At 42.1% G+C, this 26,518-nt stretch overlaps 3 protein-coding genes across 3 annotated transcripts; all 3 read left to right on the top strand.

Moving 5' to 3' along the window:
* Nucleotides 1-422: 422 nt before the first annotated feature.
* On the top strand, nt 423-2,609 carry otos (otospiralin). Its single transcript, XM_056434534.1, has 4 exons — nt 423-438; nt 548-642; nt 1,073-1,096; nt 2,159-2,609. Exons 2-4 carry the CDS (start codon nt 585-587, stop codon nt 2,344-2,346), a joined length of 270 nt encoding a protein of 89 aa, XP_056290509.1. The 5' UTR covers nt 423-438; nt 548-584; the 3' UTR covers nt 2,347-2,609.
* Nucleotides 2,610-6,450: 3,841 nt separating this feature from the next.
* On the top strand, nt 6,451-11,173 carry cops9 (COP9 signalosome subunit 9). Its single transcript, XM_056434455.1, has 3 exons — nt 6,451-6,615; nt 7,309-7,381; nt 10,939-11,173. The coding sequence occupies exons 1-3, from the start codon at nt 6,553-6,555 to the stop codon at nt 10,974-10,976; spliced, it is 174 nt and encodes a 57-aa protein (XP_056290430.1). The 5' UTR covers nt 6,451-6,552; the 3' UTR covers nt 10,977-11,173.
* An 88-nt stretch (nt 11,174-11,261) lies between these two features.
* and1 (actinodin1) lies at nt 11,262-20,658 on the top strand. The gene is made up of 7 exons (XM_056434453.1): nt 11,262-12,800; nt 13,327-13,425; nt 16,300-16,344; nt 16,524-16,660; nt 17,526-17,927; nt 18,632-18,886; nt 18,979-20,658. Exons 2-7 carry the CDS (start codon nt 13,350-13,352, stop codon nt 20,230-20,232), a joined length of 2,169 nt encoding a protein of 722 aa, XP_056290428.1. The 5' UTR covers nt 11,262-12,800; nt 13,327-13,349; the 3' UTR covers nt 20,233-20,658.
* The last annotated feature ends 5,860 nt before the right edge of the window (nt 20,659-26,518 follow it).

Here is a 26,518-nt window from a genome sequence, read left to right as displayed (position 1 = left end):
ACAATATTCTAATTTTCTGAGACAGTCCTGTATATCATATATATTATATTATATTTATATATTATATTTATATATACACATATATATTATATACAGTATATATATAATATAAATATATTATATATAATATATATATTATATTTATAGATACACATATATATTATATACAGTATATATATAATATATATATATATATATAATATAATAGATCCTCAAGTAGTCGAATAAGAGTAATTAGAGAAATAATATACGTAATATTGAGAGTGGAATATATAGAATGTCTCAGTATAATATGGGTAAGGCTTGGCAGTGTGTGTGTGTGTGTGTGGGGGGGGGGGGTCCACTGGCTCGTCCTGAGCCCCCCTCTCCGCAGACCTCCGCCCAGCAGCAGATGAGCAGCACCTCTTCACCTCTTCACACAACTTCACAAATCTACAGGTAAAAAACTCCTCATATTATTTAACTCACAAAGTTCTGCAAGAACAACAAAAAATAAATATGTTTTTGAAAGGAATAATTTATATTGTATGTTCTTTAAAACGAAAAGAGCATCGTCCGCATCCGTGTTCATTCAGGGGGGAAAGATGAAGATGTTGGTCTGCTCCAGTGTTCTCCTCTTCCTCTTCGCCTTTTCACTCTGCGGTGAGTTTATCTTTTATTTAATATGTAAACCATGCTTCGGGTTAAAACGTTAATAAAGTTTGAATGCTAAACGTGGCCGTTATGAATGAATAAAAACTCATTGATACATAAATGTGGATCACTATGAATCGTCATCGGGATCCATTCGTGCTCCATCATTCGATTTGTTGACTGCACGCGTACAAAGAGGACTCTGTGCATGCTTCAGACTGTGTGTGTGTGTGTGTGTGTGTGTGTGTGTGTGTGTGTGTGTGTGTGTGAGAGTGTGTGTGAGAGTGTGTTTCAGAATGTGTGTGTGTGTGTGATAATATTTGAGGAGTGAGCAGGTATCCTGCAGTCCTCGGGGAGTTTTCTGCTCTTGAATCCCGTCTTTGTGCACAAGAAGCCTTGGAATGTTAATGTCTCTCTCTCTCTCTCTCTCTTTTCACAGAGGCCAGAGTCATTCCAGAAGGAGGTACGATATACAAATAACACATCTCCTTTTAGATGTCTTCATATTTTACAACAAACACAAAAAGTCCACAGATATTATAGTTTTCCATCTCTTGGTGCTGAAGACTAAGAGAATCACTTCAAGTGAAGTTAAACATGAAATAGTCCAAAGTTACTTTAGTTTATTTGAGTGTTTTTTAAAATCTTATACTTGCATACACTGAAAGACAATTACATTTGACGTAGTGACTGCATTGTTTGGGTCAGGATACATCCTGTATGACCCTTTTGTTTTAAAAGATAAATGTAATATCTTGAATCAATAAACTAAATTATGTCTGTGCTTTCAGTCACATTTAACCCTCCTGTTACCTTTCGGGTCAATTTGACCCCATTCAATGTTTAATGTCGGTGTTCTTTCGGGTCAATTTGACCCCAGGCTGTTTTTCACTGTCAAACATATAAGAAATATCAACTTTTTTATATATTTAAAGGGCTATTTAGGTAGTCAACAAACAAACATAAAGTACCTCACACTTAAACTTGGAAAACAATATTAATTCTAATAATTTTCTGGAGGTTTTAATTGCTGGGGTCAAATTGACCCAGAGGGTAAAATATGTCAGTAAATATAAAGGTAACAGGAGGGTTAAACATTGAATGGGGTCAAATTGACCCGAAGGCAACAGGAGGGTTAAGTGGAAAAACTGTCACTGTTTCACTTTAATGTTGCAGCTGTTAAAGACGGGACTCATAGTCACCCTATGTACAGCTGAATCCAGAATAATACATCATCATTTTAAAGTAAAGTTAAAAAATAAACATATCGGGGTGTAAAAAGTACAAATTGGGCCTCTAAATTAGTAGATGTTTTTTACATATTATAAAACTGGAGTAAAGTTCATTTCTCTGGAGGCATGTGAAGCATTCTGGACACACCGGCTGCACCTGAACACACCGACTGCACCTGAACGCCCCGCCGATCCGGACCGACGGCTCGGTGGAATGTGTTTGTTTGAAAGGATACGAGATGAACCCTTCCATCTTCCCTCTGTCCTCCCCCGACGGGTCCTTCCTCCTTCAGTTCCTTACGACGAAGCTCCAGCCGTTCCCTACTGGCCGTACTCCACCTCCGACTTCTGGAACTACGTAGAATACTTCAGATCCATCGGCGCCTACAACCACATCAACGAGATGGCGCGGACCTTCTTCGCCCACCAGCACCTCGGGGACACCCTGGGGTACGAGACCAACGAGGGGCACGAGCACTGAGATGGGGCTGGGAGGAGGAAGAGGAGGAGGAGGAGGAGGAAGGAGCTGATGTGATGTCCTGCATGAATAAAAAAGGAATGCATTTTATGAGAAAAGAGGAATGAGGAAATGAGTAAACATGATGAGGTGATACTTTATAGACCCGTGTATGGAGGGTAATCACGTGTCGAGCATGGAGCCCGTTGGTGTGTTAACTTCATGTAACACAAATAAATCCAACATATTTCCAAATATGCAACGTCCAAATAAAGAGAGAAACAAAAGCAAAACTACATTTGATAAATTATTCTCCATCATCAATTTCTCTTTTCTCTCATGTAATCATTGTCTTATGGATCTTATGAACCACTTTCCAGTAATTCTTATACATATAAAGTTGATATTGTGTCTTTGCTACACAAACATCTGTTAAAATTCACAATAACACAAATATTTAAATGTATGTTCATGTTTTTTAGCTATACAGCCACACATATATACACATATCTATCATCAAGTTCTCCATAACGGCCAAACATACGGTTACATTTTATGAATAATTTAAATGAGGTGCGATTTTGTACGATTGTCCTCTTTAACGACATTGTAGATTGTTTGAAGTTCACTAGTAGAAGCAACCCATGAAATAATACGCATTTTTGTTATCTTTGCACAACGTAACCGATATTTTGGAGACGACACCGGATTCACTCACGAAAAATCCACGAGGTCTGCGGAGCTCGACTTCCGGGTTTCGTCAACCGGGTGTAGTTCCCGCTCCGACCACTAAACGATGCGATCCTTGGCGTGTGTAAACTATTCATCTGCAGGCAATAGCGGTCCATCAAATCCAGCCAATTATAGAGTGATAGCCCTAACCTCTCATATGGGTAAAATGATGGAGAGAATGCTGTCAGCGTTCCATCCGTTAACTATGAGGTCATCAGACGAGGGCTGCAACTAACGAGTATTTTCACAATCGATTAATCGGTCAATTATTTTTTCGATTAATCGGAAAGAAAAGAAAAAAACAAGCATTAATTCGAACCATTTATTAAAAAACAGAAGAGAAGTGCAACATATCTTTAGAAAGTGCACAAGCAGGTTCCTCCTTGAACATTCCGGAGCTTTTAAAGTAATACAAATAAAAAATAAATTTATATATATATATATATAAATGGACTAACACAAAAAGCATACACATGTATGCATCAGCCGAATATATATAGGCTTAAAAAAAAGAAAGTGCACAAATATTTATATTTTTGTTTAAATGTTTAAAGGGACCTGAGCTGTCAGAACAATAAATAGTAAAAAAATAAAGAAAAATACAGATCAGAAAACTTAACAGGATTTGTTGGAACATCAGAACTTTTCCTCTTCACACACACACACACACACACACACACACACACACACACACACACACACACACACACACACACACACACACACACACACACACACACACACACACACACACACACACACACACACACACGCACAGTGATTTAGTAGCTGTAGTATTCGTGACACTGCATCTGCCATGCTGACCCACCTCCCTTCTCTCTTCAAGTGCCATTGTTTCAGAATCAGAATAGTATTTACTGCCAAGTAGGTTTACACCTACCTGGAATTTGTTCTGGTGTATAGGTGCATACAGTGAACATAAAACATACAAACACAATAAGTACTACACCAACACAATAAGTACTACAATACAAAAAGCACTTTGGTCTGAACATGCAGGACTTCATCAGGTGAAAGACACTTCAGTTTCTTAAACCTCGGGTCAAGGACCATTGTTTGGTGCTCTGAGAAAGCAGTCTCTCCCGTTTCCATCTCTCCTGCACGGCGGTGAGTTGGAAAGCCCGCAGCGGAGCCGACTCGCAGGCGGCACTCTGGGTGGACTTCAACAGCCCCTTCGCAAGTGGAGGTATTGCAGATACTGTCGCATATTTCTGTCCACTCGTGAACGCAGTGACGCATTCAAAAGGCTCGAGAACTGTTGAAAGCTCCTCCAGCAGCTCCACTGGGCTGGTTTCAAACCCGGGAACCTTTTGCCTCTCTGTGTGACAGAGCGGTCGGACAGTGTCGCCGTTACAGGCCACCTTTGTTCCAGCAGCCGGCTGATCATATAGAATGTGCTATTCCACTGTGCGCTCACGTCTTGAACAAGGCTGGGCTCAGTTGTGGCCATTTGTTCCGTTTCTCTTGGAGCTTACTGCTGGCTAGCTCACTTTTCTTAAAATGTTAGTCGAGAGACTTTCTAAAATACAATTACGGAAAAAGCAAGTTGATAGATGCATGGTGGGGTTTTAACCCTCCTGTTGCCTTCGGGTCAATTTGACCCCATTCAATGTTTAACCCTCCTGTTACCTTTATATTTTCTGACATCTTTTACCCTCAGGATCAATTTTACCCCAGCAATTAAAACCTCCAGAAAATTATTAGAATTAATATTGTTTTCCAAGTTTAAGTGTGAGGTACTTTATGTTTGTTTGTTGACTACCTAAATAGCCCTTTCAATATATAAAAAAGTTGATATTTCTTATATGTTTGACACAGTGAAAAACAGCCTGGGGTCAAATTGACCCCAAAGAACACCGACGTTAAACATTGAATGGGGTCAAATTGACCCTAAAGGTAACAGGGTTTTACCAATGAAAACGAATCCCTTTTTTGTTGTAGGCGATGGTTCTCGCTCCTCTTGCTGAACATGCCGTTTACCTTCGCACCTGTGATGGTGAAGCTGGCCAAGACTCTAGCTTCAGAGAAAGTAGCGCTGAGTGGATTGAAGCCGTCACAAACATCCTCAGTTTACGAAATGGTGCGTGGATTGGGGGAAGACATTTTCAGAGGATCTTCAGCAACATTCAGAAGTTGATGAGAGCACTACCAATGGTAACAAAAAGTGCTTTCCACCCTGATCAGCGACTTCAACCCAGAGAGGGAAACCGTTGATGTGGAACACCTCGGCTCCTCGGAAGTCTTGAAAGATAGATAGATAGATAGATAGATAGATATATACTTTATTAATCCCCAAGGGGAAATTTGTCGTCACAGTAGCAGCACCAATAAACTAAACACACAAGAATAAAATATAAAATATAAAAAACAGGGATGAAAGATATAGATGTATACAAGTAAAATATAAAATACAAAATTAAGTATATATATGTATATAAAATGAAACATATGTATATATATATACACACACACAAACAAATATAATACAATGACTGTGCAAAGTATACAAAGTAAAATATAAAATACAAAATAAAATTTATATGTATATATATACAGCATATATGCATACACAAATATAATACAATACTAATGACTGCAGTGTAAAATTAAATTAAATATTAAAATATTAAATATAGACAGTGTGCAAAATGCAAAGTGTGTGTATGTGTGTCGTGTAAATAAATGAAATGTGTGAAGTGCAGATCAACATAGTGTAAATATGAAGTTATAATTACAGTTATTGCACTCGGATCTGGCAAGAGGTGATCTGTTATCGAGCCAAAGCTAGTCCCGTCACACTGGGGGTATGAAGCAGGCGAAGGCGTGGGATGGGGGTGAGGGTAGTGAATGCATGTTGAAAGTTCGTGTACGAGTGGCCTGGTATGTCGTCCTCCCCCAGGCCACAACAGACAGAGTTGTCTGCAGAGTCATGCAAGGCTGCAAGACAGGGTTGGCAACACGAATACGGCTGAACCCCCGCCCAACCCTACTTGATGTTGACGGTCAGTTGCCACCACATCCACAGTGCTGCCGAGTGCTTTGCAGAGCCTTTTAACACCCACCTGGAAAAACTGTTCTGTGACCTGCATACAGATCATCAATGGGCTTCTGACCAATTTAGTTAACGTTCAATTTAATTCAAGAGTACTAAGAAATACGTCAAACAATTATAGAGCATTTTTAATCTGGAAAATACTCCTACTTCTGATAAATACACTTTTAAAGAATCCATTTGATAACCTTGACGTGGACGAACTGCTCTTCTTCCACTTCACGGTGTGCGTTTTGTACCCCCCCCCCCCCCCCCCAAAAAATAAAGTCCGGAACTATTAAAAAACAAAGCAAGTAGACGTGGCCGGACACCATTTGGTGTTGCACGCGTTTGTTTTGTTTCCGCGTAGCAAACTGACGGATTTAAGCTAGCGCGGCTAGCCAACGAAACACAACTGCCTCAGCACCAGCTCCGCTGTGCCGACAATGAAGCCCGCGGTGGACGAGATGTTCCCCGAAGGAGCCGGACCCTACGTGGACCTGGACGAGGTGCGTGAGCCGGACTACGGCGACGTAAACCGGCTGAAGCCGTCGAGCTGAGTGACGGTGTTACGGTTAAACTGGCGACCCTGTTAACTGCCGACTTTTAAGCCGAACGCGTCAGTTGTTATCGTGGTTACGACGGACGTTCGAAAAACAGGGTAGAGAACACGCATAGGTGTCCTCGTCAATGCCGCTTAGTTTAATTTGGTATGAAGTGTAATAATATATACTATACAAATTAAACAATGCGGCATTCACGAGGGCAGCTACGTGTTCTCTTCCTATTTTCAACGGCTGTCTGCAACTACGACAACAACGTTTGGTTCAATGTCACCAGTTAACACGGTCGCTTCTTAAACCGTAACACCGGCAGCTATTTCGTTACTTCAGAACAGAGGCGTCCTACTGATTTTCTTTTTTTCAGCTGGATAAATATTATATAATGTACAATATCGGCCTTAATATGAAGTATTTTATTTGGTTTAAACTACAGATTATGTCTGATTACTTGGTGAATGTGGGGAAATCGCATCCTGTCAGACTCCACAGATTAAACCCCACAACCAGATATTATATGCATGTAGGAATGGTTGTTATCACACTGTCCCAGAGTAACTTCTTCATTGCTGTTAAATATAATGTGTGTGAATATGTGGTTTTCTGATGTCCTAACACTGGCTGTGCTTCTGCTGTCTGCAGGCAGGGGGCAGCAGCGGGCTGCTCATGGACCTGGCGGCCAATGAGAAAGCAGTGCACTCGGATTTCTTTAACGGTCAGACATAGTTTTCTCTCCTTTAGTCTAAATTATCAAAGTTGCACACACTGGAAAATAATATGTTCCTCTTTAAGTCGTCTGTTCTTCATAAGTAGATTATGTCAGCGGCACGGCGAGCAGGAAGCTTGCAGAGTTGAGTAGAAATTAAACAGAAATTCTTCTTTTGTACAGAACTTTTATTCAGTGACACCCAGTGAAAGTGTAATAATCCTGGCACACGAATCATATAGTGGCCATTTTTCCAATGAATCAAAAAGATTGACACTAAGAGTTTGTGGTTTACGTAGCCAAAAAAAACCATTGTTCATTCAGGATTCTGTTTTTCTGATAATGTATTTAACTAAACTAAAAGCAAACAAGCAAAGGAACTCCTAACGCTGGTAATACACCATAGGTCCTACCCAAGTGCATGCTGGTCCTGTACCTGCCTACTCCTACATAACCACAGGTGCCCACAGTGTTACCCAATTAGTGAACAAATGAACAATCAAGACTAAATATATCTAAAAACAACAATAAATTAAACTAAAAACCACAAGAAAAAGCTATTATAATATCAAAACATGTAACCTAAATAAGCAAACAACCTGAATAATGAAACAATACTCCTTGTGAATAAAATAACTAAATACTAATATCAAATAAATAACTTCAAGTCATATTTGATGAAGTAAAACCTCTAGTTCATAGTTACACGTGTTGGAAACTAAAGCAGTTTTTGTCCTGTTGCTTTATTACCCATATTTGTTGGCACACACGCAAACGACTTTAGACATTAATCGCTGTGTTTACATGCATTTAACCTCCACTTAACATTCTGTATTTGTGGGTATTAATGTGACATCTCGTGAAGGAGAAACAAAGTTTTTTACTTTTTAACTATCAAGAGATCAACAGAAACCGGTTTTACACACTTAATCTGTCAGATGTGCAGTAAAGTGAAAATAGCTCTCTGGCTTTTGAAAAAAAATAAAACCTTTCACGCATTTTTATCACCAGGAAAGTCTCTAATGCAACATTAGACTAATAACTCAAACACACTTGAAATATTCAAACATTTATACAGAAGGGAAATAAAATGTTGAAGTGGAGAAACCAGAGTATTGACGACCTGCATGGGAACTGGAGCTTTAGTTTAAGCACCGTAATCTGGTTTCTTGCATTAACCATATCGTCTTCTCAAATTAACCCTCAAATACCCTGAAAACCCCCATTACACACACACACCAAGCTAATCTGTTTTCCCTCTTCCAACGGCGGCTTCAGGCCAAACAATTTGGGCTCAGCAGCACATGACCTAGAAAGAAAAGAGCTGATTGTTAAAACGGAGGGAATGAAAGAAAGGGAAAAAAGGGCCAAGAGGAGGATGGTAAAGTGGGTTTTATAGGTGCCATCAGACTGGAACTCAGCGGGACACCACGCCAGTCAGCTGCTTTAAAACACACACACACTTCTTTACATCATCGTGGCTGTTAAAACTGCAGGGATTTGTAACCGCGTGGCACTAACGGGGAATGGAGTCCAGTCGGGGCTCGTCACGCTCTTCATGCGTGCACTCGGAGCATTTGGGTGCCATGTTTCATCTGGAACAAAAGATAAGACAAGAGTGTCCAATGAAGAAGAGGGTGTCCAATGAAGAAGAGGGTGTCCAATGAAGACAAGAGGGTGTCCAATGAAGAAGAGGGTGTCCAATAAAGAAGAGGGTGTCCAATGAAGACACGAGGGTGTCGAATGAAGAAGAGGGTGTCCAATGAAGACAAGAGGGTGTCCAATGAAGATGAGGGTGTCCAATGAAGAAGAGGGTGTCCAATGAAGATGAGGGTGTCCAATAAAGACAAGAGGGTGTCCAATAAAGATGAGGGTGTCCAATGAAGATGAGGGTGTCCAATGAAGAAGAGGGTGTCCAATAAAGAAGAGGGTGTCCAATGAAGACACGAGGGTGTCGAATGAAGAAGAGGGTGTCCAATGAAGACAAGAGGGTGTCCAATGAAGATGAGGGTGTCCAATGAAGAAGAGGGTGTCCAATGAAGATGAGGGTGTCCAATAAAGACAAGAGGGTGTCCAATAAAGATGAGGGTGTCCAATGAAGATGAGGGTGTCCAATGAAGAAGAGGGTGTCCAATAAAGAAGAGGGTGTCCAATGAAGATGAGGGTGTCCAATGAAGACAAGAGGGTGTCCAATATAGACAAGAGGGTGTCGAATGAAGACAAGAGAGTGTCGAATGAAGACAAGAGGGTGTCGAATGAAGACAAGAGGGTGTCGAATGAAGACAAGAGGGTGTCCAATGAAGACAAGAGGGTGTCCAATGAAGACAAGAGGGTGTCCAATAAAGACAAGAGGGTGTCCAATGAAGAAACCCAATGGAGTCTCTGTAGAGCAGAGATTCCCCTAAAACTATCAAATGAAAGCCGCACTTTAAAACGTGAAGATGGGCTCATAAGTTTCTCGGGAAGAAGTTGTGAAGAAGAAGAAAAACGTAGGAAAATAAATGTTAGTCGACTAAGATCTACGCTCATCTTTCCACCTCTGCACACCAAACGCGTCTAATCAGGACTTAATGTTCAAGAAGAGGTGAGCGGGGAATGGAAAAGACTTCTGATTAGAGAAGTCTGGTGATTAAGACCTTTTGATTTCAAGGAGACGCTCACATCGGTGATTTAAAAACCGTGTTGTGAATATAAAAAAGGAATCTAGAAGAAGAGTCCCTGGAGCTGCAGTGGCTTGCGTTTAAAAAGTTGCAAGGGGTTATGGGTAGCCGAAGGGCGAGCCGGTTCGACTCGCTGCCGTCCTAAATCACGTTCAGCCTTTGGACAGTCTGGAAAAAAACGCGCGTTCAAAAAAATAAAAATGTAAAAACGTCACCGCGCGGCCGACAAATGGCCAAAAAACACTCGTCGACGTTTTAGATCTAAATCCTGGCTGCAGGCGGCGCGAAGCCCCGCGAGGTGATTTGTGTTCCTCGGCTTCATAAATAAAATTGACTATTCAAAAAGGTCCGAATACAATTTACATCATTCACAAACTCTGTTGAATGGAGGTGTGTGTGTGTGTGTGTGTGTGTGTGTGTGTGTGTGTGTGTGTGTGTGTGTGTGTGTGTGTGTGTGTGTGTGTGTGTGTGTGTGTGTGTGTGTGTGTGTGTGTGTGTGTGTGTGTGTGTGTGTGTGTGTGTGTGTGTGTGTGTGTGTGTGTGTGTGTGTGTTGCTTGATGGAGAGCCCGGGGAAAACTACTCAAATTACTCGAATTTGAAGCTGCATGAGGATTCAGCCTACTTATTATTATTATTATTAACAACATTATGATCTTGTGATGTTATGAAGTCAGCAGTTCGCCACATGTCTTAGACCCTCGGGATTAAAAGTGTCGACCGAACTTCATACAAGAAGCTTTAATATATATATATAAAACCCCCGAGGCTACAATTAACCACGACATGATATATTGCATAATGAGCTGAAAGTGTCGGGTTTAGGGGAACCGGCTGGACTAATTCTAACCCTGTTCTCTTGTTTTTGTGCTTCTTCTTCTTCTCGTTTTTTTTCCGTCCGCCTGCAGACTTTGAGGATCTGTTCGATGACGATGACCTGCAGTGACGACGGCGTCCGACCTCCGTGACACGTGTACATAAGAAAGAGAAAATTAAGTGAAAATTGGGCCTCTTCCGACTACGAGTTCTTCTTGTACAGCCCCGCCTCCTCCTCCCACGTGTCACTCACAACCATAATGATTTTGTTTTTCCGTGTGTTATTTTCTAACAAATAAAAAGCTGCCGTGGTTTAAAAAAACAAAACAGGTGTCTTGTGAATCCATAACATTCCGGCTCCGGAGTAAATTATGAGTTTTGCGGTATGTTTTTTTTACCGTCGGCGTCGTGTTTGAATCTGCCGGCGGGCGGATTGCGGGTTTCGCGGGCGAAACACCTGTTAGCCAAACTTAATTACACACGAGATCCGGCGTGGACGCGACCGCCGGACGCTCGGCACGACGGGACACGAGGAAACGTGCCGGTAAAAGCATTCTACGGGGGTCTCGTAAATATAGAAAATAAGCTTGGATTTGACTTCTAATTCCAGATTTCAATCACTTCATGCCTTCATCTATATTCATGTTGACGGTCGCAGGCGGATTAGGAGTTTAAATTGCATTTTAGCTCCGTTGTGACTTTCCCCCGAGGCGACGCCGGCCCGGAGAGAAGAAAAAATGGAAAGCTTCACATTTAATGTATTTACACCACGCGTGTGCATTAGAACTGTAAACATGCTGCAGAATTCACCTCGGGAAGAAAGGGCAGTTTTTTCTATGATTTCTATTAATTCTAATTAGCCTAAACTTTTAAAAAATCCACCTTAATGTGTACGTAAAATAAATAAAGAAGCTCAACATCTGAGTAATGCTTAAGAGCCAATTAATGTTCACGTTCCAAAATGTATAGAAAAATCTATCGTCTCTATAAACGTTACCAAGATCGATGTTTATAAACTGATTATACCCTCAACAAACTGATTTATTTGGGGTTTAATGACTTTGTGAAAGACGGATTGCACTTTTTTTTGTTGCCTTAAACTTGATCAAAATCTCCTCAGAAGCCGAACTGGAGACAAACCGCATGAGAAAGAAATGTTGTAAATAAGTTACAGGCTAAAGCCGTCAAATGTGCCGATATATCATCACACGTCACGCCTTGGAAACCCGTGTGTGTGTGTGTGTGTGTGTGTGTCTCAAGGCTGGCATGCCTGAACACAGTTAAACTGAGGAGGAAACTGTAGATTATTAAATTCCTCATGTGTAGACCAGCTGTTTTGTGTGTGTGGTTTGGCCCTCATTGAGGGTCTTCTGAGAAGTGCTTATGTGGCACCTCAGCTCCCCTTCATCACTTCCTGATGTTGTCCCTCTTCGGTCACTTTCCGTTTTTTAAGGCCGTCTCTCTTCGGAGAGATTGGACGCCTTAAAAAACAAAAAAAGATCCCGTTGTTTTTTTTTTTTTCCATAAATGTAAAATTAATAATCAGTTGTGTTTAAAGGCGGCTTGAGACCACATCTCGTCCCGCTTTACCTCCACGTCTCCATCTCGGCTCCCGGGGGCCCTCCCCCCTTCTCCCTGTCTTTTTAATTACGGGGGCCTCCAATTGGCGGAGACATTTTTCTGAAAGCGCTAACCCAATCACGCGTCTCGTATAGGTGTCCCAGGACCCCCCACCCCTCCCGCAGGTGGTCCCCGGTGTTAACGAACGGACTCGGTTTAAAACATTGCCAGATATCTTCGCCAGGCCAGTTCTATCAGAAAGGCCGCAGGGACCGAGTGCACCAGGAACCTCTACCACACACACACACACCAGGTGGACTGAGTCACCTGGTCTGGCGGCGGCTTCCTTTGAGTCCACATCTGGATCCGCAGACAGAAGACGAGACAACCACAGGTAAGAGACTCCAAAACATCGTTTCCCTCCCGTGTGGGAACTTTTAAAAAGGGTACTTAAGTTAACGGGGGACTCGAGTCCAGGTCGAAGTCAAGTCGGACCGCTCAACAACATCTGGTTCGGGGTTTTTTTACGACGGCAAACCACTTCAGGAGACCCGGTGGGACCAGGTTTACTCTAAAGCCTCCGAATCAGAGTTCACCTCCACCAGCTCTCCAGGTGAAAATTAGCTTGGGTCCGGGGTCCTGATTGGGGGGACACTGACCGGTTTGTAAGATTCTCTTGAAGGTAAACTTATTTTTGGGCTCTTAGTCTGAGAGGATCTGCGTGTAAAGATGCAGCTGTAGAGGAAACTGGTGTGAATAGCATTTAAACATCTATATACACATCTATGCGACTCCTTGTTGGGTGAATCAGACCTTAACACACAGACATCTATGGAAACATGTCTTTGTTTTTGGATGTGTACATTGGTGGCTGATGTTACGTTCGATGGCATCACTGTGAACGCTCGTCTCTCATGCAGGAGAAGAAGAAGAAGGTCGAGTCATGGCTGGAAGGAGGAGAACCACCAGTTTCTCCGGCGTGTTGGTCGCAGCTCTGCTGGCTGTGATTCTGCTGCCTGGTGAGTACAACACGCAGAGAACTACTCAACAAGTATTAGAGTATAGTGCGGTATTATAGGATAGTGTTGATCATTTAAAGGTTCGCAAATATCAGCGGTCAAAGTACTCAGAAAATCTTCCCCATGTGGAAGTTACTGTTGCAGAGAAGGGTTTTTTTATTTATAAATATATATCAGAATCAGAATCAGAAACAGTTTTATTGCCAGGAATGTTTACACAAACGAGGAATTTTTTTTGGTGGAAGGTGCAACATTTGGACATGACAAACAAACAACAATCAACATGACAGAAAGACAACAAATAATGTGAAAGTGTTAAATATTAGAATATCATGAAAAAGTATGCTAGTAGGGTATTAAACAAATCACTTGAATTGTCTAATTAACTCGAAACACCTGCAAGGGTTTCCTGAGCCTTGACAAACACTCACCTGTTATAAATCTTTTTTTTTACTTGGTCTGAGGAAATATTAAAATTTTATGAGATAGGATTTTAGAGTTTTCTTAAGCTGTAAGCCATAATCAGCAATATTAAAAGAATAAAAGGCTTGCAATATTTCAGTTGATTTGTAATGAATCCAGAATGCATGACATTTTTGTTTTTTTAATTGCATTACAGAAAATAAAGAACTTTATCACAATATTCTAATTTTCTGAGACAGTCCTGTATATATATATTTATAAATATATATTCATAAATATATATATTTATATATTTATAAAGATATATTCATAAATATATATTTCTAAATATATTTATGAATAAATATATATATTTATTCATAAATATATATATTTATAAATATATTTATTTATATATTTATAAATATATATTCATAAATATATATTTATTCATAAATGTATTCATTGTTTCTGATAGTTAAATGTATTACAATAAAATATTTTATTTATTTAGTCGGATTAATCCAGTTGATATTTAGTATCTTTTTGAGGCCATGAAGGCTGCAGCAAAGTTTCACCATACTAAAAACTTAAAGCACAACACAGCATGTTAAAAACTAACAACTTGATAAAAAGAGAAGATAGCCATCAATAAGAGGATATTACAAGCTTATGAACATCAGCTAAGAAATACAGCTGCTTAATAAATGTAAGAGTAAAGAGATCAATATTTCGAGTGGAGTATGAAGGGGAATGAAAAGTAAATACTCAAGAACGCAACATGTACTTAGTTACTTTCCTCCACTGGCACAGATGTTCAAATGTGCTTCCAAAAAATAAAGTTTTCACTCATGATACCGGATGAATGGATGAAGAATGAATCGTTAGGTGAGATTTTAAATGACCTCCCTTGATTACGCATTGATCCACACGTCAGATATGAGCTCTATTGTTTAAATAATTGGCTCTTTTTCTTTAAAGCAAAAAAAAAAAGCCTCAAAAACATTTCAAATGATGGTAATTAATTAAGCTGGTGTTTGAGAGGCTTATAAAAGGACAAAATGATGCACTCAAACATGCAATTTGTTTAATTTATTTAACTTCTAGCCAGAAAAAGTTTTCAAATGTTTGATTTTCTATTTAAATCCTACTGTAAAGTAAAAGTAAAGTAAACTATGAGCAGCACAATGTACCTCCACCCTCTGTGTCATATTATTGGATTACCATTACACTAAACCCTGATCTTAACTATGACTCATAAATATATAGTGTAAAAAGTATTGGAGTGCAAGTATAAAGTAGAAGAAAATTGAAGTACTGACGTCAAAATGATAGATTTTGTCGTCATCATCCACAAAATCATTCGCTTGATATATATATTTTTTAATGTTTTGTGAAGTAAGATTGATTTATGAATCCGCAAGGAAAGGAAACCATCTTCACCCCCTCCGCCCTTCACTGGTTAACACTCACGTCGACTTGTATATTCGTATATTCATAAATCATCATCGTGTTTCAACATGAAGACGTGTTTCTCCCTCACCACCTGGTTCCAGTTGGCTCTACATGACATTTACAAAAAGGGGCGTGTCCCCTCTTTCCCGTTAAACTTTTGTTTAAATTTTTTTTTTTATCGCACTTGTTAAAAAAGGAGCAGCAGGAGCTCTTTCATGTCAAAAAGTACTACCTGTCAGCACCACCTCCTCCTCGGCCCTCTTAAAGCTCTGTTGTTTCCAGATGTGCCAGGCAACTTTTTTTTTTACAGGCGCTCGTTAAAAAAAATAATCAAACAGCGGATACACAGAGACGGCATCATTTAGCCCCGCCTCCTCCTCCATCACTCGGGTCACCTTCACTTCTGTACTCGCCTAGTTTGAAAGCTTCTGTTTATCTCTCTGCCAACTCAAACCTTCACATGTTACTCTTCATGTGTGTGAGTCACATCTTTCTGATTAATGCCATCAAAGATCATCACAACTCTTTATTAAATGTTTTCCAAGCTGATAATTGATGTTTTTTTTCTTCTTATCATTTCTGACACGCGTCACATAAACCTGGATCTCTCTTTTAAAGCCGTCATCTGTTCCCCACCTCCTCCCGTAACACCTTTTCCCCGTGGAGATGAAAGAAACCGAGGCTTAATCCGCCGTTCTCTCCCAGCCGCATGGGGTCAATGCATGTTTGCACACGGCCCTTTGAGAACGCAGCGTGGGGTGTGAAGTTACAGGCTCACCTATAATAAAAAATAATCTACAAAGAGTCGCCAGCGTTTCGGGCTCAGCCAATTACAAGCGCCCTATTTAATGCACAGTATCGGCCTGGAAGTGTTTAAGTTTTTAATGTCAGACATTATCACTTACAGACACAATTAAAAAAACTAAAAAAAGTCAGAATAGAAAGAGTAAGCAATTTCCAAATGCGTAATCTCAACTTCAAATTAAATCTGTTTTTCTGCGTTGTTTTTTTCTGCAGCGTTCCTGTCTGCTGGACCGATTGGGCGAAAGCCGAAAGGAGATGGTAAATATTTATTTTTACGTCAGCGTGTACTCACACTTTATGTTGGGGGCAGCAATATGTGAGATAGGAGCTATAAAATCTTGACGAGTAAAATAAAGTAGATGGTCTAACCCCACGTATATATATATTAAGTTTGGTGTCTTGAATAAGTCGTTTTCAACTTTCCTCTCCCCCGTCAGAGGGAGACAGTGTCCCGGACAACGCGGCTGCCAACAGGAAGCTGGTCCGCAACCGCAGGAACATCAGCTGGTACAAGCAGAACTCAGACTTCTGGGGCTGGTACAAGTACTTCACTGAAAACGGCAACCAGGAGGCAGTAAGTAAAAAAATATAAAGGAAGGCCGTTTAAAGTTCCTCTTTCATAGATGTTACGATGGATTCCAATAATAAGGGCTGCTCTAAAGGAGTCAGATACTGTGTAGTGTGAAATGGGGACACACCCTCAGATCATTCGTCACGGCAACTCAACGGAGCATCTTGAAGCTCATGGTTTTGGTTTTCATGGCCAGCTACTGTCACCAGAGCAGACGGAGAAAGAGAAAGTCATGGAGTCGCTTGAAGCAACAGTTTGCTTTCAGAAGAGGGAGAACACAAAATGCTTTTTACATTTCCTTTATATTTTCTACTTTAGGATAATGTCCTTGTTGAGTATTTTTTTTGTAATTTAATTTTTTTAAATATTTATTTAGATTTTACAAATTAACAAGACAGGACTTTAAGGATATAATGCAAAGTGAAAGGAGAAATAAAAGAAGAACAACAAAAAACAGAAAGAAGAAATAATTAGAAAAACCACAGCAAATAACACATTCACACATCACCAGTCTGACAGAAGTACATCTTTAAGGTTACTTGTTAACTATTTTAAGTTTTCTACTCTCGTCTTCATTCAGGCGTGAGTATTTCTTTCAGGCTGCATATATATATATAAATAGAGTATCTAGAATGTTAAAGCATTCCTGCAGCATAATCCACGGCTGTATTTATATGTGTCAAAACTGCAGATCTTTTTTTTTTACCTCACTTTTTTTATTTAGTTTTCAACAACATAACTATATGTATTTTCATACAGTCCAAAAAAAACTGCAGATCTGACTCCAAAAGAGTCAGTCCTCATAGACTTCCCTTTAGAGCTCTTTGAACATGCACAGCTCACCAATAAACTCCTCCCCCCCGCTCAGATCCAGGAGATGGACCGCATCTACCTGGCCTACCTCCAGAACAAGAACAGAGCCGAGGGCCGGCGCTCCTACAAGGCCTACTTGCGCCACCTGGGGGACATCTACAAGTCCTGCTCCGATTCCGACGACCCCGACTGCGTGTCTTCCTACACCAGCAGGCCTAAACCGGAGGCCCCGAAGCCTGCGCCTGTGAAAACATGCGACCCCACCAAGGACGCCTACTGCCTGTACGCCGCTCTGGTCCAGGGCAAGAGTCCCTACCTGCCTCTGGCGCTCCCAGCTGCCGCCCCCGCCCCGGTGAAGGCCCCGGCCCCAATGTACGCCCGCTCCGCTGCTCCGGCGAAGGACACCCAGTCGGGGTATTACTACTACTCTCCGTCCGCATCGTCCTTCCTTTCCAAGGTATGCTTCCAGGAAGTGTTCATACGCCAATGGTAGAAGGATATAACGCATTTGGTTCTCAAGACTACTCTTAATATGACCATATACATTTGAAAGTATTTCAATATAGATTGAGGTTAAGCAATTAACTTCATCTTAAAGTATGTAGGATTTTCAGGTTTGGGGCTTTGGTGCCCCCTTGTGGTTGTTTCAAATATGACGCAGTGACCTTGTTTTCCCAATTGTTACCTTCGCATTGAAAATGCGGAAGGTTATTTTTTGATCGCCGTGTATTTATTTATTTATGTATTTATTTATTTGTATGCCTGTTATTCGCATAACAAAAAAAGTTTTAAACCGAATCGCATGAAATTTGGTGGGATGGTTGGTTATTATCCGGGGACCATTTGATTAGATTTTGGGATCGATCGGGTCAAAGGTTAAGGTCAAGGTCATGGAAAGGTCAAGATCTTCTTTTTATCCAATTGGCATGCAACTAATGCCAAAATGTTCATAATTCAATGCCCAATCTTGTGATATGCGAAGGTATGCCCTCTACCGAGTGCCCGTTCTCGTTAAAATATGGGAATGCACGGCTGAAAAGAAACTGAATACGTTTAAACATTATTTTAAAAAGCTGCATCCAGTGGACCACAAGATGCAGTATTTGTTCACGCCTCGATAACTTCATTCAACCGTTCCTCCCAATATCTTTCACGCTCCAGGAGCAGAAGACGGAGCTGCTGCGCATCTGCGCCGCCGAAGATGTGGAGTGCATGCAGTACCACTTGAGGGCGGCCCACGGGCACGCGCCGTCTGCCGGACCCCAGCCTTCCTACGCCCACCTCGGCTGCGACCCCAGCAGAGACCCCAACTGCAACCCCAAACTGGTGCAGAAAGCCTCCTCCGGGCTCTACCTGCAGTACCCCAACTGCGATCCGCTCCGGGACCCCCTGTGCGCCCACAGCGCCGCCCTCGCGGTGCGCTTCTAGTCCGTCCCGTCGGCTTAACGGCCGCTTTCCGGTTCCCGCTCGCTTCCATGATTCTAATGACTTTGGTTTCCTCCCTCCAGGCGCCTCGTGCCCCGAACCCGCCTGCCGCAGCCGGCCCCGGATCCTGCAACCCTCTTTATGAAGACGGCTGCAACCCCCTGACTGCCACCAGATTTGCCAACCCCCCCAAGGCGTATCGCAATGAGGACGACGAGGAGGCCGCTGCCATTCGTGCCGCTCCTTCCGCTGGGCAGAGCGACCCTTATGCCATGTTCAGGGACGCTTACGCGAATGCCAACAGAGTCAACGACCCCTACGCTATGCAGCGCCAGGCTAATGACCCCTACGCTATGCAGCACCAGGCTAATGACCCCTACGCTATGCAGCGCCAGGCCGCGGCTAATGACCCCTACGCTATGCAGCACCAGGCCGCGGCTAATGACCCCTACGCTATGCAGCGCCAGGCCGCGGCTAATGACCCCTACGCTATGCAGCGCCAGGCTAATGACCCCTACGCTATGCAGCACCAGGCCGCGGCTAATGACCCCTACGCTATGCAGCACCAGGCCGCGGCTAATGACCCCTACGCTATGCAGCGCCAGGCCCCAGCTTCTCCTGCGGCGAATGACCCTTACGCCATGCTGCGCCGATTCATGGCCCAAGCTCAAGGCAACAACCCCCACGCCGAACACATGGAGGCGGCTCCGGAGACCAACCCCAACGATCCCTTCGGCGCGATCCGCGAGGCGGCGGCCGCCATGCATCGCCGCGGCGGTGCCGCCGGCGCCAGGCAGCAGTTCCCTTTTGCCAGTCCAAGTTACGAGGAGCCCGCCCCGGAGGAGCGCCACCCTCTGGGCCCCCCGGGTAAAACCAAGGAGGGCTACGAATGCTTCGTCGGCTACGACCGCGAATGCACCCCCGTCGCGAAGCCCGCCGAGCCTCGCGCCCACCGCCCCGTCCCGCACCCGGCCGAGGCCCACGAGCCCCACCTGAACGCCGACGGCACCCGCAGCGGAGTCCTGGAGCCCTCCGACCCGCACTGCGACCCGGAGTACGACCGCGACTGCCGCCTGCGCCGCTACGAGCCGGAGCCCGAGGCCGAGCGCCGCGCAGAGGAGGACCGCAGCCAGGGGGCGGCAGAGAGCGAGCAGCCGGAGCAGCCGGAGCCGTACGAGGGGGAGCCCAACCAGAGCGGCCAGGAGGAGCCTCACATGGCCTACCAGCCTCTCTCACAGGGTATGCCCAGCCTGCAGGACATACTGAGGCGCTACGGAGACCAGCACCCCGAGCAGGTCGATCACAGAGCCTACGGAGACGACTACCGCAAGAAATAAACACGCTAACACACACACGCGTGTGCATGCAGATGGACATGAACACAGTCCCATGTGTTCTTGTAGCTTAGCCATTGAGCGCAGTCCTACCGGGACCAGATATGGGACACGAGAGAACTCTATGGACCCGATGAGCGAGTACACGTACACACACACCTTCCAGCTGAGGGTCCACACACACCTTAAAGCTGACGTTCTCGTCTCTTTAGCCCCGTTGCTTTTGGCCAAATGCTTTCCAGTGTCCGCCTCCTCCAACCACTCGAATGCGTAATGACTTCTCAATGCTCCGCTTCGCTTCTGTATCGATTTGCATCTCATATTTTTTTTAAACGTGTTTGTTCCTCTTTTTTTGTGTCAGTGATGGATTATGTGAAGATTTTTTTTTTTTCGTTTTTGAATGTTCTAATAAAAATCTGTCGAAAGCTGTTTTTGCATTTCATTCCATTGGATCTCGACGTTTGACTCTCGCTTGCTCACATTTTCTAAATAGCAGTAACTCGAGTAGAATTGAGGATGGGAATTTCATTATTTTTGTATTTTATTTTATTTATATATAAAGTGATCGACGGCAACATCAGGATTAAAACTTCCGAATTCCATGAAAGTTGTGGTTGATAAGTAATGATTGATAAATACGTTAAAATGGTAAGTCAGACTTTTTCTCTTAATGTGGATTTCTAAAATAAATCTTATTTTTACTTTAAAAGTTTTGCATCAGTCTTACTTTTCACTAAAGTCACAATCTCCACGAATTATCTTCACAATGTGGGATTCGAGGTCAAGCGTGTAGGATTTTGCGGAATCTTTTAGAAATACCATACATGGACTTGTTATATCCACATAGGGCGCTGGTCTTCTTAACAGAGTTTCCATGTTTCGCCTTCTGAGTTTTTACATGACCTCAAGGCCACCGGAGTTCTCTACTTGAGACGGGAGGCGTGAGCGTGGGAGGATTCAGTCGATTGCAATCTGCACTAAACCCACACAGCCTGTTTTTTTCCTTTCATCTCGTATTTTACACATTCAACGCTAACTTTTTTTCTTCCAAAATACATTTCGAGAACATCCGCAATTCTGTTTAATCGTATATAAAGTTGCTCACTTTGGGATTTCTGACACGCCGATATTTCGAGTCGGCTCATCTAAGACAAAACACACTTGAGATGCCAGAGACGGGACGACTTTCCTCCAGCTCGAAACAAACACTGCCCGCTGTGACTCTCCTCACGCTGAGGCTCGACTTTGATCCGGGAGCTCTCAGACACATCGGCAGCCATGCGGCGGTCCGAAGGGAAGATCTCGTCCTGCTGCTGAGAGGAAGCACAGTTATCAGCTTCCCCTCGGGTCTTTCTAGCAAACACTGATATTAGTTGACCATGGAAACTAGAAAATAAAATGCATTGGGATTCAATTATCAGTATTTACCTGATCAAATCAATTTATTTATGGGCTCAAATTACTTGATGCTTACTTGGATCAGTTCAGTTTGAATGTAAAACGTCCCTGTCAAAAGGCAAACATTTAAATTATAAACTTATTACATAGAGAAAACAGTAAGTAGAATAATAAGTAAGTTTTCAGGAGATATTTGTTTTTATCTCCTGAGAGAAAGTTCTGGAAATGTCAACCTTTCAGAAAATAACCTTAAAAAATAGAAAGTTATTTAAACATTGTTTAGTTCAAATAAATGTGTTGAAAGAGCTGATGAAAACAGATAAAATGGTTTATGCATCAATAAAATAGTGTTGTATATTCTCAAGTGGGCACATCTGGATAATGGTTTAAAATGACGAAGTATATATTTTGATGCAAAAGTACAACAGTAAAAACGATGGTTGAAAAGCTTATCTATGTGGCGGCACCATTGATATCAGCCTGTTCCTCCTCAACTCTTATTCTAACCATCAATATGCTAGCACAGGGGTGGCCAACCCGCGGCTCGCGAGCAGCATGCGGCTCTTTGCCTGGTGTCATGCGGCTCTTACGTTCATATCTAAGTTTGTGTTTTTTAGTATGTGCGTGTTCGCTTCGCTTGAGTTCAATACGGTATTTTTCGTCAAACGCGCATGCGTGAGATGAAAAAAACGCAAAGTTTCCCAGTAGGGCACGGGTCTCAAACTCGTGGGCCAAACGCGGAAAGACCACATCCGAATGTCGAGCGGGCCGTTCTACGGTGGGTTACGCGAATGAAAGTGTCCGAAAATCAAACACTGCACTTACGCCATGAACGCCGCATTATGGGCAGCTGGATGTCCCGCACTTTGGCTAAAGTAGTTTACGGTGACGCTTTCTCCAGCCGCCCTCAATTCAGCGGACACGGTGTAAGAGCAGCGTTGCGGGAGAACCGCATCCGAATGTCGAACACTCTCTTCGGCTAAAGTGGTTTATTGGTGGGCGTTTGATTACTCCAGCCCCCCATAATGCGGCATTCATGGCGCAAGTGCACCGTTCGATTTTCGGACACCTGTTCTGATTGACACCATGTGAAGGAATTGCTTCGAGTGGCAACAACGGAATTAAGCCAGATTTGAAGAGGATTGTTCAAGGCAAGGAATCCCATAAGTCCCACTAAGCAACATGCATAGTAAAAGAAAAACGCTATTGTAAATTATTCTATTTTTGTTTGTGGACTTGGTTGAACTGAGATAATGTGTGTTTGTGTGTGTGTGTGTGTGTGAGACAGTGTACACAATGTTCATTGTTGAACATGACAGACCTGTTGTCTTAGTACTGTAGGAGTCCATTTCTGTCATTATCATGTTGGTGTGTGACATTTACAACAAATCTGGCTGATCAGAGGTGTGTGTATGCGTGTGCGCGCGCACACATATGTGTATGATGTGGCTCTTTGCGGTGACACAGTAAAAAATGTGGCTCTTAGTCTCTGACTGGTTGGCCACCCCTGTGCTAGCAGATAAACCCCAGCATGTTATTATGTCTTCTTCCATTTTAGCCTGAAACTTATCATATTTAACCTTTCTGAGGTAAATTAGTCCAGATAACATTGTCACTGCAGGGAAAGTCGTGACTGCTCATCATTGAGGTCTTCTTTCTGGTTTTTGTCTGTTCTTCCCGTTCTTTTAGAAGCTTTTTCTATTAATTTTGCTCAAAAAGGGCAAATATGTCTTTGTGACAACTTTCTGATAATATCTGAAATTGCACAATTGCCTGTAGTTTCTTAAAAATGCTAGAAATAGACCCCCAACGAACCAAACCTGCGCTCGGTGGCCTTTGTTAAAAGCAGCAAGAACTTCAGTTCTGAAAGGCATCTTCACCGATGTTAAGTTAAAACATCACTGGCCTAAAGTTAAAGACTGTTTTATCTAATGTCCCTTTAAATATGTTTGTCATGACCTTTTAGGGTCAAATTAATCTTAACTTGTGTCAGCAATTTCTAGCTGAATTTTGAGTTCTACCTTACATTAGCAATGCTGTCAAGTTAGTCAGGTGAAAACAGATTTAATACGTTTAAAAAGCAGCATCTGCAATAAAGTGAATAATGGATTTACCAAAATATGTTGATGTATTCACTAAAGTTTAATATCACATGCAAAGTCAATGAAAAGATTCAAGAAGCAAAAATACCTGAGTGATGTGAACTGATCAGGAAAACAAACGTAAAGAAAAAAGAAAAAGAAAGAAGCCAAAGTGTCTTAAACATGCATTTTTCCTAATGTCCACTAGGGGGCGACTCCTCTGGTTGCAAAAGGTAGTCTGATTGTAAAGAAGTCTAAAAAAAATGCTTTCACAGTCTGTGACAACGCTGCAAGGACTCGATGCACATCTGGAGAGATGGAGGTCACACATGATACTTTGAACTAAATGAATGTACAAATCTGACCTCAGACAGAAATATAAACAGTGTTTTGAAACTCTTTCCGTGGTATAGATCCCACTGTAGAATCTATCCGCACACTCACAAGGACCCCCCCCCCCCCCCCCCCCATCTTTATGTTCTCACAAAAATATACCGAGAATATCGGTAATATGTGATTAATCATGATTAATCCACAGAAACCTGTGATTAATTTTGATTAAAATTTGTAATCGTTTCACAGCCCTAATATATATACATATATAATAAATAGATTATATATATTTACTTTATTTATATTATATGTATTATATATATGTTATATATATATTATAATATATATATTATATACATATAATATATATATTCATATATTATATCATATATACATATATATATTCATTATATTATGAGTTATATATATTATATATATATATATCTTATTCACGAAATCTTATTCAGTAAATATAACTTTTTTCTTTTTTCTCTGCAAACATGTGTCACTGTGACATGCAAAGAGACGAGAGGAGGACAGAAAGAGACGGGAGGAAAATGACAGGATGTGATACGACACACTTCCAGACGTCCGCTGATAGCCATCACGCAGCTGACCTACAGCTGCTGCGTTCGGACGCCAATCAAACGCACACAAACGGTGTAGCTGTCAAACTCACACCGCGAGGCTCCAAACCCGTCGATCTTTAAACTGGAACGGTTTGCTATTGAAATCGCTGTGATGGCTGCTCACGGAGTTTTCATAAGAAGTGAATAAGTATAGTTTGTGGACCTTGTGTCTGCAGTAAAATGCACATATTTAGTCCTCAAAATGACAAACAAACACAGCAGGTGTGACTAACACCCGACGATGACGGCAGGCGCCTGTCATTGTGAACACATGAATTGCATGCATAATTACACACATGCCTTATCACACACATGCATAATTACACACATGCCTAATCACACACATGCCTAATTACACACATGCATGCACACAAACACTTTGTACACCCATTATATAAATATATATATATATATAATATATATATAATATATATATATATAATATATAATAACTATAAATTATATATATAATCATAATATATAATATATATAATATAGTATACGATTTATATATATATACACTACCGTTCAAAAGTTTGGGATCACTTAGAAATGTCCTTATTTTTCAAAGAAAAGCATTGTTTTTTTCAATGAAGATAACATTAAATCAATCAGAAATACACTCTCTACATTGTTAATGTGGTAAATGACTATTCTAGGTGGAAACGTCTGGTTTCTAATGAAATATCTCCATAGGTGTATAGAGGCCCATTTCCATCAACTATCACTCCAGTGTTCTAATGGTACATTGTGTTTGCTAATCCACCTTAGAAGACTAATGGATGATTAGAAAACCCTTGAAAACCCTTGTGCAATTATGTTAGCACAGCTGAAAACTGTTTTGCTGATGAGAGAAGCTATAAAACTGGCCTTCCTTTGAGCTAGTTGATTATCTGGAGCATCACATTTGTGGGTTCGATAAGACTCTCAAAATGGCCAGAAAAAAAGAACTTTCATGTGAAACTCGCCAGTCTATTCTTGTTCTTAGAAATGAAGGCTATTCCATGCGAGAAATTGCAAAGAAACTGAAAATGTCCTACAGCGGTGGGTACTACTCCCTTCAGAGAACAGCACAAACGGGCTCTAACCAGAGCAGAAAGAGAAGTGGGAGGCCCCGGTGCACAACTCGGCAAGAAGACAAGTACATTAGAGTCTCTCGTTTGAGAAATAGACGCCTCACAGGTCCACAACTGGCAGCTTCTTTAAATGGTACCCGCAAAACGCCAGTGTCAACGTCGACAGTGAAGAGGCGACTCCGGGATGCTGGCCTTCTAGGCAGAGTGGCAAAGGAAAAGCCATATCTGAGACTGGCCAATAAAAAGAAAAGATTGGTATGGGCAAAAGAACACAGGCATTGGACAGAGGAAGATTGGAAAAAGGTGTTCTGGACAGATGAATCCAAGTTTGAGGTGTTTGGATCACACAGAAGAACATTTGTGAGACGCAGAACAGGTGAAAAGATGCTGGAAGAGTGCCTGACACCATCTGTCAAGCATGGTGGAGGTCATGTGATGGTCTGGGGCTGCTTTGGTGCTGGTAAAGTGGGAGATTTGTACCAGGTAAAAGGGATTTTAAATAAGGAAGGCTATCACTCCATTTTGCAACGCCATGCCATACCCTGTGGGCAGCGCTTGATTGGAGCCAATTTCCTCCTCCAACAGGACAATGACCCAAAGCACACCTCCACATTGTGCAAGAACTATTGAGGGAAGAAGCAGGCAGCTTGCTGTCTGTAATGGAGTGGCCAGTCACCAGATCTCAACCCCATTGAGCTGTTGTGGGAGCAGCTTGACCGTATGGTCCGCAAGAAGTGCCCATCAAGCCAATCCAACTTGTGGAGGTGCTTCA

This window comes from Pseudoliparis swirei, chromosome 16, assembly GCF_029220125.1.
Source record: "Pseudoliparis swirei isolate HS2019 ecotype Mariana Trench chromosome 16, NWPU_hadal_v1, whole genome shotgun sequence".
Lineage (NCBI taxonomy): Eukaryota > Metazoa > Chordata > Actinopteri > Perciformes > Liparidae > Pseudoliparis > Pseudoliparis swirei.
This window is presented reverse-complemented; position numbering and strand designations above follow the sequence as displayed.